This window comes from Fukomys damarensis, unplaced genomic scaffold (genome assembly GCF_012274545.1).
Source record: "Fukomys damarensis isolate Sample0158 unplaced genomic scaffold, DMR_v1.0_HiC HiC_scaffold_31, whole genome shotgun sequence".
Lineage (NCBI taxonomy): Eukaryota > Metazoa > Chordata > Mammalia > Rodentia > Bathyergidae > Fukomys > Fukomys damarensis.
The window spans coordinates 23,946,773-23,960,427 of NW_022900943.1; the positions used below are offsets into that span (position 1 = coordinate 23,946,773).

General features: G+C 41.1%; 1 protein-coding gene across 1 annotated transcript in view; it reads left to right on the forward strand.

The window, feature by feature from the left end:
• Nucleotides 1–11,410, forward strand: part of Pcsk5 (proprotein convertase subtilisin/kexin type 5) — a 410,777-nt gene extending 399,367 nt beyond the window's left edge. Inside the window, exons 38-40 of the mRNA XM_033757658.1 lie at nucleotides 4,742–4,842; nucleotides 6,543–6,729; nucleotides 10,239–11,410. Coding sequence (XP_033613549.1) covers nucleotides 4,742–4,842; nucleotides 6,543–6,729; nucleotides 10,239–10,642 — 692 coding nt within the window. The 3' untranslated portion in view covers nucleotides 10,643–11,410. The remainder of the gene's footprint in view (nucleotides 1–4,741; nucleotides 4,843–6,542; nucleotides 6,730–10,238) is intronic.
• Nucleotides 11,411–13,655: the final 2,245 nt, after the last annotated feature.

Genomic DNA, 13,655 nt, shown 5'->3' on the forward strand with positions numbered 1-13,655 from the left:
TTTTGCTTTTGGGTTGTCTTTCATTCAATCTCTGGGTTATTAAATCTTCCTGATATCATTGCACTTCAGCCCCTGACTCTCTAGTGACTCATAGACATTCTCACTTTCACAATATCAGAGAAAACAACTTGTCAAATCAATCCCTAACCCTTATCCCAATCGATATAATCAGCAACACAACAGGATCAATTACCTCTTGCAAATTGACCTCTTGTGGTAGTCATCAATCCATCACCCCCCAATCATGCGAATTAAATTAAAATCAGGAAGCAGCCCAAAATATGTTTGCAGTGGACAAACTCCTCAATATGGTATATTTACTATTTGGGATGGGGGCCTACGCCTAATTAGGACAAGAAGAGTAAACAAGTAAAAGAACTGGAGAAGGTTTCAAGTGAAGCCAGAGGATGCAGAGTGACCACACAATCTTTAGGAAACTGTAAAACTCAAAATGGATAGATGGACTGCAAGTATAAGGACAAGAATATATCCCCTTAACAGCTATAGGGGCTCACTTTCCCTTGAAACTACTGACCTTTGAGTGAGGCTCAATGATGGAAAAAAGAGAACATTGCTAAAAAAGAAAAAATGATAAAAGAAGAAATCTGAATTAGGGCAGGAGCAGGAACAGAAAGGGAGGTGAGGGCCAACATGGTGGTGCAAGAGACTGAGTTGGTGAAAGAGGATAGAAAAAAGAATTTACAGAGTGGAATGAGGAAAAGAAAGAAGAGGACAAAAAAAAAAGACTTTGAAGGGCCTCTTTCAGACTATATTTCTGCTGTCATAATACATGTCATGTGCAGCCATGTGCAGAACCATATCCCCCTATCTCATTTAGTTGAAGGCAGAGCCCCATGTCTCAGACTGACCTCAGGCCACAAGGACCAATTTGAGCTCCCCAACCTCCTGCAGGGTTGAACTTCAGACAGTTTTATCACAGGTTTCCCCTGCCCCTTCTTACAGATGTTCGAATTTGGGAGCTCAGAAAATCACCCTTTATAACCAGCTATGTCTCTGCAGAGTGGGTCCATGGACTGGCACATTCAGGAGATCTGGGGGGGGAGTGTTGGTGGTGCTGGGGCATTGGTGGCAGGGCCCACGACAAAGGCCGTGGCTACCCAGACCCATGGGTGGGGTCCATGTGGGCGTGGGACACTGCAATGTCCCTGCTGAGAGGCTCTCTCCCAGGTTCATCTTGTTGGCTGGTGCTTGGGCGTTGATGGCTGGGCCTGCGACAAAGGCCGCAGCTACCCAGACCTGTGGGAAGGCTGTTTTTTTTTTAATGGTGAGGATTAAATCTCCTCTAACCTATGCATTTTGGGTATTTTGTCCCATAGAAGAGGAAAGTAACTAAGACAGCTGGTTAGTGAATCTTGATCTGTCCTCTGCTGTTACAACATATGGTGTACAAAATCTGAGAAACGGTTTTTTTCCTCTTGACCTATAAACTGGGTTGAAAAACTAAGGGATGAAGTCTTTCCTAAAACATTTGCAATCATACTAAGAAATGACAATGCCTGAAAGAATCAAGAAAAGTTTACTGGGACTGGACATGGTGGTGAACATCTATAATTCCAGCTACACAGAACAAGTATAAGTCCCACATGGGAAACATAGAAACTTAGCAAGACCCAGTCTCAAAAAATTTTTTTTAAGTTTAAAAGGGCCGGCAATGTAGCTCAGTGCTCCCTAGATTCAACCTGCAATGCCTCAAAAACAAAAAGGAAAAAAAAAACTATGTAAGCCATTTACCAAATAAATTATATTTCATTCACTTTTAACTACCAATTAATGATAGGATGCTAAAAAGAAATCTATTGAAACACACTGATGGTCAAGAGAGTGAAGAGCAGAACTCATGGGGCCTAATATGTAGCTTTTATGCAACTGGTGCGTCCATGACTAGCTCGTTCCTTGCAGTCAGACATTTAACTTTTGCTTATCCTCTTCATAAGATTACTTGAAATTAAAGTTCAAGTTGTAGACCCAAAGCCACCTAACTTCCACAAGTGACCTCTCAGAGTCTGAGCAGAGTTAACACTCACAGACACCCCAGGGGTGGCTCGGCATTTGTTGAGTTCATTGGTGTGAGGAAGAGCAGGTGGTGGACTATTCTTTTTTTTTTTCTTTTTTATTGAGTTTATTGGTACATTTTAGGTATACAGTACAGTTACATTCATCATTGGGATCCTGTACCTTCACATGACAGGTCTTGGTTCTCATTTTTTCCACTTGTCCCTGCCCTCCCTTCACCCCCTCGTGAACTATTCTTAATGTGACAGAAATATGAAAATGCCTGTCTTTTAAACCCCAAGGCTATTAGAAGCAATAATAGATGTAGGGTCTTAAATTGGAAAGCAAGAGACAACATTGTGGAAATTAGCAGGCTGCCTTTTGGAATGATTTCCAGTCCCAAGTGTACAGATTTCCAGGAGAGCAGTACATGGGGTGTAACTGGAGTTGCTGCTGAACCACAGGATCTGGGCCTTAGCCAAGCTGGAGGGGTGATGAGGGTGGAGAGGTTATCATAGTTACTGCCCGGATGAATACACTCCCAGTGTTCTACTGCACAGTACAGTGACTGTGTAGTTGATAATAATGTGTATCTCTAAACAGCTGATAAAGAAGACTTTTGAACTCAAACAATAAATTTTTGAGTTAATGGATATGCTAACTACCCTGATTTGATCATTACACAACATATACATGCATCAAAACATCATGTTGTACTCCATAAATTTAAAGTTATTATGTGTTAATTAAAAACAAAAAGATGGGATGTAACTCAGTGGTGGAGAATATACCCTCTGGTTTTCTTACACCTTTATTTTATTTTTCTGTATACTGACAAATTATAATTGCATAAATATAGAGGCTACAAAGTGATGTTGTGATACACACACAATGTGTAAGGATTAAATCAAGCTCATTAACTAGTCTCACTTCAAATAATTCTCATTTTATGTCATAAGAACATTTAAAATTTACTCTTAGCAACTATAAAATAGACAGTGTATTATTATTATTAACTATAATTGCCATGGTATACAATAAATGATCTCCAGAAACTTATTCCTCCTGTCTAGCTGAAACTTTAGTGCCCTTTGAAGCAACATTTCTCAGTTCTTGTCAATCCTCCAGCCTCTGATAATCAGCATTCTACTCTGTGAATTCCATTGTTTTAGATTTCACATGCCCTTAATTTCTCCTCATTAAAAACAAAAGTTTTTTTTAAAATAAAACTTTTTGTATTTAAAACATTGGAGTAAGCCATCTAAGCTTTATTTTAAGAAATTGTGGGAGAGGAAAAAAAAGATGGTGGTAAAAATTTTATTCTTTCATCAGAGACCACAATTATGTTCCAGAATATGCAGAAATTCTGTGTGAAGCTCGAGCTAAAATGAAAATGGAGTAGCTGTGGATTTATACCACTGCAAACAACCCCCTACCTCACAATCAGTTGAGTCCTAATGGTTTATTCTTTAAGATGCTCAGTGCTCAGAATTCATTTTTTTCATAGAAACATTATAAATTATTAAGTTCACCCAGGCATAATGTTGTAAATCTATAATCTAAGCACTTAGAGAAGCTGCAACAAGAGGATCACAAGTTCAGGTCCCACCTGGGCAATTTAGCAAGTCAGTGTCCCAAAATAATAAAATATAAAAAGGGCTGGGCATGTCCCTCAGTGGGAGAATGTCCCTGGGTTCAAATCCCAATGTCAAAAAATCCTAAAGGGAAATAGAGACAACAAAAAGGATTAAACTCTCAGATCAGACAATAAAAGTCAGTTTATCTGAATGTGCTCTGTGCCAATCTCTGCCATATTCCTGCTTTAAATTACTAGGGGAATGCCAGGGCCTTCCTTATAAAATGGATAGGAGTTCAGGTCTCTTGTCCCCAACTCTTTCAAGTAAGCACAAAGGAAATATTTGGGTCAGTTGTTCTTGGAATGTCTGCATTAGGAAAGACAGATGTTGTCTCCACCCAGAACAGGTTCTAGAATCAGAGCTTCCCTATTTGGTGATTCAAGAGTTAAGGCAGATAAGAGTGGTAGAAAAAGCACTGTACTGTGAGTCGACAAACCTGAGTTTGAATCTTGATTTGACCATTGCCTCTGTAACCTTGGATGAGTGGCATTGCATGATTGAGTCTTATTGGTAGTGTTTATGTAGTTAAAAAATGAGAAGTAAAAAGGATGGAAAATTGAGAAGAGAGGTCATAGTTTTTAAGAGAGTTCCAAAAGAATCTATCTCCACTATCACCTCTTCCAGAAGTAAGAATCACTGGATAAAATTCCTAGTTTTTTCAGCCTTAGAACTTCACATCCCGGTCCAGTGCTGTTTCTCAGTGAGGAACTCTCAACTCAAGACCTGCCCTTGCAGACTGGGATCCCCTATACCAGCTGCTGTCATCCTCCTCATAGTTAAACAGTAATCAGCTCAAAGAAAGGTATTATAAACTTTTCTGCATGGTTTATCACTCTCTGAAAACTTCTTCTCTTGCTGTTATAAAATATGTCATCTCCGAATCCTCAATTTCCAGACTGAGAGTATATGTAGACAAGACTAAGGAGATAATCTGTAAGTCTTTTCTTTGCCTTGTAGACCTTTTTAAATATCCTCTATCAATATCTTCTTCAATTTACTTGACGTATTCCTTGCTCCTGAGTGTTCTGGAACCAAGCCAGAGGTTGAAATCTGAGGTTGGTCTCATAATTGGAATTGTTTTTTGCTTTCAGGAAAAGGAGCGTTGAACTGCTTGTCCTGTGTGTGGAACTACCACCTCATGGGAGGACTGTGCACCTTGGACTGTTTTGTGGGGAAATACAGAGTGGGAGAGGTACTGAGAACTGGGCCTGGGTGTCTTCCGTCCCCTCTAGAAAGGAACATAAACTCAGTTTCTGAATGTCGATTGGAACAATCAGAAAACCCTAAAGTTCCATCACTCACTGTAGTTTAAAAGTGTTCACCACAAAACACTGTAAAATCTTTTCCCATGAATAATGAAATAGTAGTGCTGCCCTTACTGTAGACTTCACAGGAATTGAGCAGATCTAAGATAAATAATGGGGCAATAGAGTGAGAGGAGCCTCAGAATGAACCCTCTCGTGGTTTTTCATGATTCTAGAGGTTTTAGTCTACATGAGAATGTTATTTCAGGAGCACAAACTGTCTTCTCTTTGACCCTGTACTGTCTAACCAGAAACATGTGAATAAGGCAAGAATCACACACGTGTTTCTCTTTCATTTCCTGCCCTTCTTCATAGTGTAGTAAGACGGATTCATCTGTTTGCATAAAAGCCATGGATTTTTTGAGTCCACTAATTTCTAAATTGTGTCTCCAAAATTTAACAAGTGAATAAGACTCTTCATGGTGACATCAACTCAAACTAGCATATCCAGATATGAGCTCTCTTTAAATTCTGGTATCAGCCCTCGTTACAGTTTGGAGAAACTGAGGCTCAGAAGTTAAATAATCTGTTAAAGATCTCATGAGTAGTAACAAAACTGGAACTAAACAGAGAAAATTTGATTAAATAACAGCTGAGGAAACACTTCAGCATCTGTAATGTGCCAAGATGTTCAACGATGCAATTTCCATTCTTTTTTTTTGGCTGATCATAGTCCAGGGAATCAATCCTAGGATCACATACATGCTAGGTAAATGTGCTACCACTGAGCTGCCCATTTCTGCCATTCTTCCTTTTCTATTTTACCAGTTTTCCAAAGTTAGCAGAAGTAGGATTAGAAGGTATCTTCCCTAACCCGGGTTTCTAGCACCAGGCAAGGAGCAACATGCAGGGAGGGAAGCCACTTTTTTTTTTCTAATTTCTGGACTCTTCCCCAGTGAGATTTAACTACTTCAGTTACAGAGTCACCACTGATATCATTCTGGGTCTTGGCCACAAGAATCCAGCAATCACAGAAGCTAAGCAGGTAACTAATGGAAAGGATGCTAGGTCAGTGGCAAGCCTGGCAGACAGTGGGAATTCATGCGTCTCGGTGACACAATAATAAGTGCTGGAAATTGCATTAAATAGGAGCGCATCAAATGTGTGCCATGCCTCTCAGCTCTGTTGGCGACATTGCCATGTGGGAGTGAGGACTCCAGCGTTGACAGGTCTTCTAGATTCTAAAGAGAAACTAGGAACTGATTATATGTGAAACATCACACTTTTGATATAATGGGAAATGAATGCAGAACGTTTAATACTAAGAAAGTCTATATCATGTGGACCAGACAAAGCTAATTCCTACCTGAGCTGTCCCCAAGCACAGAATCTGTCACTTAATAAGAAATTGTGCTGGAAGCCTGTTCCCTACTGCAGATCTCAAAGGTCAGGGCCCGGCCTGGGTCCCTCAAGTAGCAGACAGTTAGTTCTTGCACACACAGCACAGTGAAAATGGACCCAGAACACACCATGTTTCTGCAGTTCCCACATGGCTCCTGCCTTATGGAGACAAGGTGAAATTCCTATTTAGGAACTCCAGTGCCTTGTTAATCCCCCTGCACTCAAGGATCCTTGTTGATCTTGACAGGGAGAAAAATTTACCTGTGAAAAATGCCATGAGAGCTGCATGGAATGCAAGGGTCCTGGCACCGAGAACTGCACCGTGTGCTCCGCCCCTCTGCTGCTGCACCTGGAAGATAGCCGTTGCCTGCAGTGTTGCAACACCTCCCACCCCACTACTGCCCAAGAGTGCTGTGACTGCCAGGAGACCATGGGTGAGGGCAGAGGAAGGCCAAGGCCTCAGAAAGTTCATGGGAGCAGTGGGAGGGGAGGAGATCTCAGGAAGATCAATGAGGCTACCTTTGTCTGTTTGTTTGGTTTTGGTTTGTTGAGACAGGTTCTCACTATGTAGTTGAGACTGACCTGGAACCCACTATGTAGCCCAGGCTGGTCTGGAACTCACAGGATCCTTCTGTCTCAGCCTCCCGAGTGCTGGGATTACAGGCGTGTACCATCACACCCGGCCTGAGGCTACTTTTCTAATGAGTGCCTTCCCTGTGCCTACTGTACCTGAACCCTTGCACACATTTTCCCATTTCTTAAGGGATATTACGAACTCCATTTTCCAGATGAGGAGACTGAGACTCAAAAGGTTTGATTGGCAGACTCAGTCCACATCAGTATTAGGAGGCTCGCGTGGAGTTGGAATGTGAATCTCAGACTGCAAAGTCCACGGTCGTTTCACCACTGTGCTGCTGCTTCCCAGAGTAGAGTTCACATAAGCCTGGAATTACATTTTCATACGTTTAATTTGTTCCTTTATTCTTCCCTCCTAGGGAAAAAAAAGAAAGAAAGAAAGAAAGGAATTAGCTATTGGTACTGGGAATCGAATCCAGGGCTTTCACACTGAGCTACATTCCCAACCCCCCCCCCTTTTTTTTTTTGAGTAGGATCAATTTATTAAGGGAAAGAAAGCTTCTAAGAGAGACAGAAGAGGACCAGAAAGTGAGTTGTCCACTCACCCTATTTTTCAAGGATGTTTTATACAGCAAAGCCATGTGGGGAGGCGGGTACAAAGTGGGACAAAACTGTAAGACCCAATGGAAAATTACAAGGTGGGCATGAGGTGGGGCAAAACCATGGCCAACCAATCAGATTACAAGTACAGTCACCCAGGTAATATTAAGTGGGGGTCAAATGGGGGAGCAAGTCACATAGCCACTGAGCTAAATCCCCAACCCTGAAAGGGATTAGCTATTACAGCAGCTGACGACAATATTATCCTGATCCTGTTGAAGAATCATTCCATGTAAGTCAGCCCAAATCTAGGGTTTGTGTTAGAGTCTTAAGACATTCTAGAAATATATCTTCATTGAAGGGTAAGGCACAAAATGCCTTTCATCAATTCCCAGTCCAAAATTGTCTTCCAACCTCCAACCCCATCTGCATAGATATTCTGGTTCTCATTGGTTGCAAACTTAGATCTTTACTGGAGTGATTTCACTTGAAGGAAAACATACAGTTTTAAATTTCTGAGATGGCAGTCTCTATATCTTTCCCAGGTTGGTCTCAAATTCCTGAGTTCCAGCAAGCCCCCTCCTCGGCCTCCCGAGTAGCCGGGACTACATGTGCACATGGCAACACCAAGCTTGTGCGCTCTTCAAATATATTCTGTGGCCCAGAAATAGATGTTCCTTACTGATTTATTTAGTATTTATTTATTTGCACTAGTGAGGGTTGAACCGAGATTTTTGCACATTGCAGGAAAGTCCTATTTTTTACTTTTCTATCACCTTTTGCAATTAGGTTCTTAATACCTTCTTTCCCAAAATTAATTTTCCACCTCTGCAAGCAGTGGCTTTCGCAGTTCTTGCACATATCCACCTTTAGTGTCTGATTGTCCAGTATCTGCACTGTGCTAGCTAAGAATAATAACCCTTCTTATGTCAGCACAGTTAAATGAAACCAGAAGTGTGGGGATATGGAGCGTGGTTTCTGAAAGTTTGTTCCAATGAAGAACTGTTTAATAATTTCCCTAGTTTCTTGGAGGCTCTTAAAGAGGCACCTGTGGCAACTCTGAAAAATATCCAGACTCATGGGCTAGAGCATAGCTCAGTCTGTAGCGTGCTTGCTAGCTAGCATTCACATGGCAAAGATGTAAACAGCAAACACTCTTCTCTTGCTTACTTGCTCCTTTGAGACTGTCTTCCCCTTCAAAGACACCAGATCAACAGAGGCTGCCCTGACTCTGCAGCCTATGACAGAAAATAGAGCGTAAGACATTACTGCACATGGATCCCACTCAGTGAAACAACCTCAAAGGATCTTATGTTACTTCTCTTCCTTCAGGCAGTATTTACCTCAGAGTACCACACACAAGTTGCTTATTTATGCATTTGGTTTTAATTTTCTCCAGGGGAAAATTCTGTGCTGATAATGGTAATGATGATAAAATAATAAGAGTGCTATTACTTTAGAGAAGGAAATTCTACATGATGGCCAAAATCCTCTGAGAAAGAGAGTGAGAATAAAACAGAAAACTTGTTTAGCAGTAACAACAAAAAAAGATGTTGATGGTGAGTCAGCTCTAACTAATCAGATCTATAAGCAAAAAGTCATTGCACCTGGCAGCAGATTATATCATTAAGTTAGACTGTCAGTGAAAGTACTTAGAATCTCTCATAAAAGAATCCTGGGGGCGGGTCAGTGGCTCTAAAATCTTTATAGAGAACCTGCTGAGTACTTGACCTTGTATCTCCAACCTGGCCTGAGAATATTTTATCTAGTTTTTTATACTATCTTTCATACTCCTACAAATACGAGCTAAATTAAATAACATGAAAGCAAATTAGGTAAATAAGTCAAGTCATACCAACTGAATGAATGAGTGCAAAGTAAGAAAAACAAGCTGTTTGCTAAAGTTACGTCTTAATCTTTCTCTCTGTGGCACTGATTTGATTACTCCACGTTGTCAATACAGAAAGGAAACAGAGGCTTGTGGGTAAGAAGGGGCAGAGCTCAGAAAGCTTAAGTATGATGGATAAAATCACCTATCACTAAAGTTGGCACACAGCATTAAAAATGGCACAGTACTTCTTTTCTCGCCAGCTGATGGCCATGAAATTCCAAGAGGCCAAAACACAGTTGTCAGATCATTTTGCCTTAATGTCTCTAAAAGGCTCACAGAGTTTAGATAGACTGGAATTCCAGGTGTGCCACGGAGGAGGTCTTCTCTTCGACAATACTGCAATTTACTTCTCCAGGGGCCTTGGTTTCCTCCACTGTCACAACAAATTGACCTAAGTAATTTCTACGACCCCTCATGACTTTAAGAGTCAGTAGTTTTACACATTACCTTCTGCCCTCGCAGAATGGAACAGTCATCTTGAATCAGGCTGACAGGTAGCTGGGAAAGGACTCAGTTTGAGGAAAATCAGAGTTACCTTTAGCCATAGTGAAACCTTTTCTCAGGAGGGAAATAGAAGAATTGATTGAGAAGGTTGGATACTTGGAGACTTTGGATCTCAGACTAACCTTTCTAGAAGGACTTGGTTTTTTTGGTTGTTGTTGTTGTTTTTGTTTTTTGAGATAAGGACTGGGTGCCTGGGATACATAGGCAGTTTTGTAGAGTGGTCCCCTAAGAAAAACTACAGACAGTGATTCTATCATTTAAGAGGTAAAGTAAACCTGAAGTTCTTCACCTCAGAAACCAGTTTTCCCAATTCTGTTTCTTCTCTCCCACTTTTTCCCTCTCTCCTTTGCCTCTGGGATCATCTTTCAACAGAGGAGTGCATCCTTCCGACCAAGGCCAAGCCTGCTTCTGAGCATGCCAAGACGGCTCTGCTGATCACCTCCACCATCATACTGGTGCTTCTGCTGGGGGCCGCTGTGCTTGTCTGGAAGAAGTCTCGGGGCCGCGCCCAGCCCGTACAGAAGGCCCGCTATGAAAAGCTGGCTGACCCCGCCAAGGCCTATTCCTACAAGAGCAGTTATCACGAGAACACCAGCTTTGAGGAGGACCAGGTGATTGAGTACAGGGACAGGGACTATGATGAAGATGATGATGACGACGACGACATCGTCTACATGGGCCAAGACGGCACTGTCTACCGGAAGTTTAAGTATGGGCTGCTGGATGATGATGATGAGGTCGAGCTGGAATATGACGATGAGAGTTACTCCTACTAGTGACCACGGCCCACCCACCCCCGAGCACTAATGGATTGGTTTTATCCACACACCAAGCCGATGTGTGTACATGCCTGTTCATCTTCTTAACCATGAATTAGAATGCGCAAGAATTCTGAAATATTTTGTGCTTCTTTTGAGTGGCTACATTTTATTAACAGTTCCTGCTCAACCATAGTTGAGGAGCAAGAAAAAAATTTGAAGGTAGTTTCTTCAAAACAGTGTGTCAAGACCACAAAATGCAGGAAGCAAAAACAAGTGAGATTTGTAAAAAAAAACAAAAAACAAAAAACAAAAAAACCTGTGATGTGGTTAAAAATAATGTGTGGGGGGCAGAGTACCTACAGAAATTCTGTTTCCAAGAGAAGACATCTGCTACTTTCTGGAATTCTGATATTTCTTTAGCTAATTTTGGGGACAAGGAGCTACAAGAGTATCGTTAGGTGGGGAGGCCATTCCTCTTCCCTTTTGCTTTGTTTAGGCAGATATGTTTTGTGAAGACCAAGGAAAGAGGGCTCTCATCCTCTGTAGCAGAGCACCCCTGCTGAGCAGAAGAGGTCTGTGCTGAGCCTGCTCAGCACTATTATAGATGAGAGAAGCAGCACTGTAGTTGAGGTCCCGAGAGTTCACTGGGCCCTGGGTCCTCCCCAGGAAACTGGAGTCTAACGGTCCCAAAGGCAGAGTGAGCTCAGGTCAGCAAGGCCAGTGTGAGAGAAAGTGCCACGTTTCCCAGCATGGCACCTTTGTGATTTTCTAAGAACTTTTTTCTGGTAGGAAATAATAAACGAGGAATGTCAATGTTAAGCTAACATAAAATGGGATAAAATGACAAACTCATTCACTATAAAAAAGAATTTAACCGCTAAATCAGCAGAGCTTTCCACAGCACCCATCACAGATATTCCAATATGCTGCTCAGAAATCATAACCCAATTGCTGAACAGCCTTCCAAAATCAATTAGCCAACATCATGATTTTGGTTTTCCCACTCTCCTGTCAAGTGTGCTCTTAGATCCATGCAGCTGGAAACAGTTTTTGTGCAGACAGTGGTGCAGATGGAGGTGCCCTGGCTGTGGGAAATTATGTCGGCAGAATCTTATGGATTTCCTCATCAAAGAAGTTAAAAGCATTCCTAGGAGTGGAATACCAAAAAGTGAAAGTGATGTTTGCAGAGAATGGTGGTAATCATGGTAAAACTCATTACACATCTACTGTGTACCTAAGTTAGTCCTCTGAAAGGACTCACTTCACTTACCTGCTTGGTACCACAACTCTGCGAAGTTGGTATCATCATTATTTTGTTTCTATAGGAAGCCTAAGGCTTACAAGAGAATAGCTCAACATCCCAGAAAGCTAATTAAGATGCAAGGGATAAGAGAGACCTTAAAACACATGTTCTTAATAATATGCTCCACTGACGCAGGATGGGAAAATAAACATCCTACACAGAGTGAAAGCATGCCTCTTGATCTATTCTGTGATATCAGTATCTTTCTAAGAGCTATATGATAAACTGAAGACTTCTTGGAGATGAAAGTCAGTGTCCCTCATCTCCAAGAAGTCTTCGGTTTATGGAAGTCTTGTGTTTCTTCAGCAAAAAAGCTCTTAAACCAAGGGTGAGCAAATATTCTCTGGAAAGAAGCAGATTTCTTTGTGGGCTGAAAGACCTCTATTACACTCAGCTGTACGGTGATAGCATCAATGCAGCCAATACAAAATGAATGGTAAGCTGGGTTCTGATTAAACTTCATTTATAGATGGTGGAATTTGAATTTCTGATGATTATCACGTCTTCTTTTGACTTTTTTTCCCAAGCATTTAAGAATACAAGAACTATTCTTAGCTCACAGGAGTGGTGAAACAGGTGGTGGATTAGATCGCACCAACAGTGTGTAGTTCGCAACCTTGTCTTTAAAAATTCTTCAGAGATCATATGTATCACATACTCATATGATAGGCTTCCCAAAATTTTAATCATTCAAAGTTATCTGTTCAAAATCCATTTGAAGCCCTGACATTTTTCCTTTCCATTCTTAAAAACATGAAAAGTGCTCATAGGATAGCCACCATATTCATGGGAGAATTTTTTATCTCTTGCTGTGTAGTTACACCGTCAACCTAAGAAACAAGTAATTTCATTTGCACTGTAGTGCTTGTCTTCCTTGATAATGTAAAAACTCTGATAGAATGAGTTTGGCATTTCCTCCTGTATCCTGGAAATCATTTTCCCCAAAAAAGCTGTGTTTATGACTCAAAGTTAAAGGTTGAATGTGGTTGAAATGGCCTGAAATACTAAGAAAAATTGTGTTGTTCCTCTGTCTGATCTGCAATAAAAAGAAGACTCATGCTTGCATATTCGTAAGGCTTTACACCCTTCCCTACTTTGTTCTTGGGCAATGCCACATTATTCTCATAATCCTTTTGCATATTGTGCTAATGACTATCCTCATAGATAAATGTGTGGTTGGGGAAAAAAAATCACTTTTGGTTTTCTGCTTGTAAATAATTTGGTAAAATTAAGAGAAGTCTTGTAGACTTGAAGTGCAAATTATTTGGAAATATGAAGAGAATTCTTGTAGACTTGAAGTAAACCAAGAAGTTGTGTGAAAGCTTGGAAGGATCTGGTACATGGAAAGTAACTTTAAAAATTGGAAATGAAATTGCTGGGGCCTGGTGGCACAAGCTTGTAATCCCAGCATTTGGGAGGCTGAGGCAGGAGGATTGGCACAAGTTCGAGGCTAGCCTGAACTACAAAGTGAGACCCTGTCTCAAGAATAAAATTAAACTAAATCAAGACCTGACAATATTCTTTTATCTCATGTCCTTGGGCACATGCTTTTCACTCTCTTTTGGAAGCTTCTTCCCCAGCCTTGACTTGCTGGAAAATCCTAATCAGATGTCCTTAAAAATCATGTCCCTTATAACATGCTCTGTGAAGTCTTCCTGGCCTTCTTGGAGAAGGCTAACTACTTTCTCAAATCTCTGCTACCTACATACCTTGTACATATAGCTT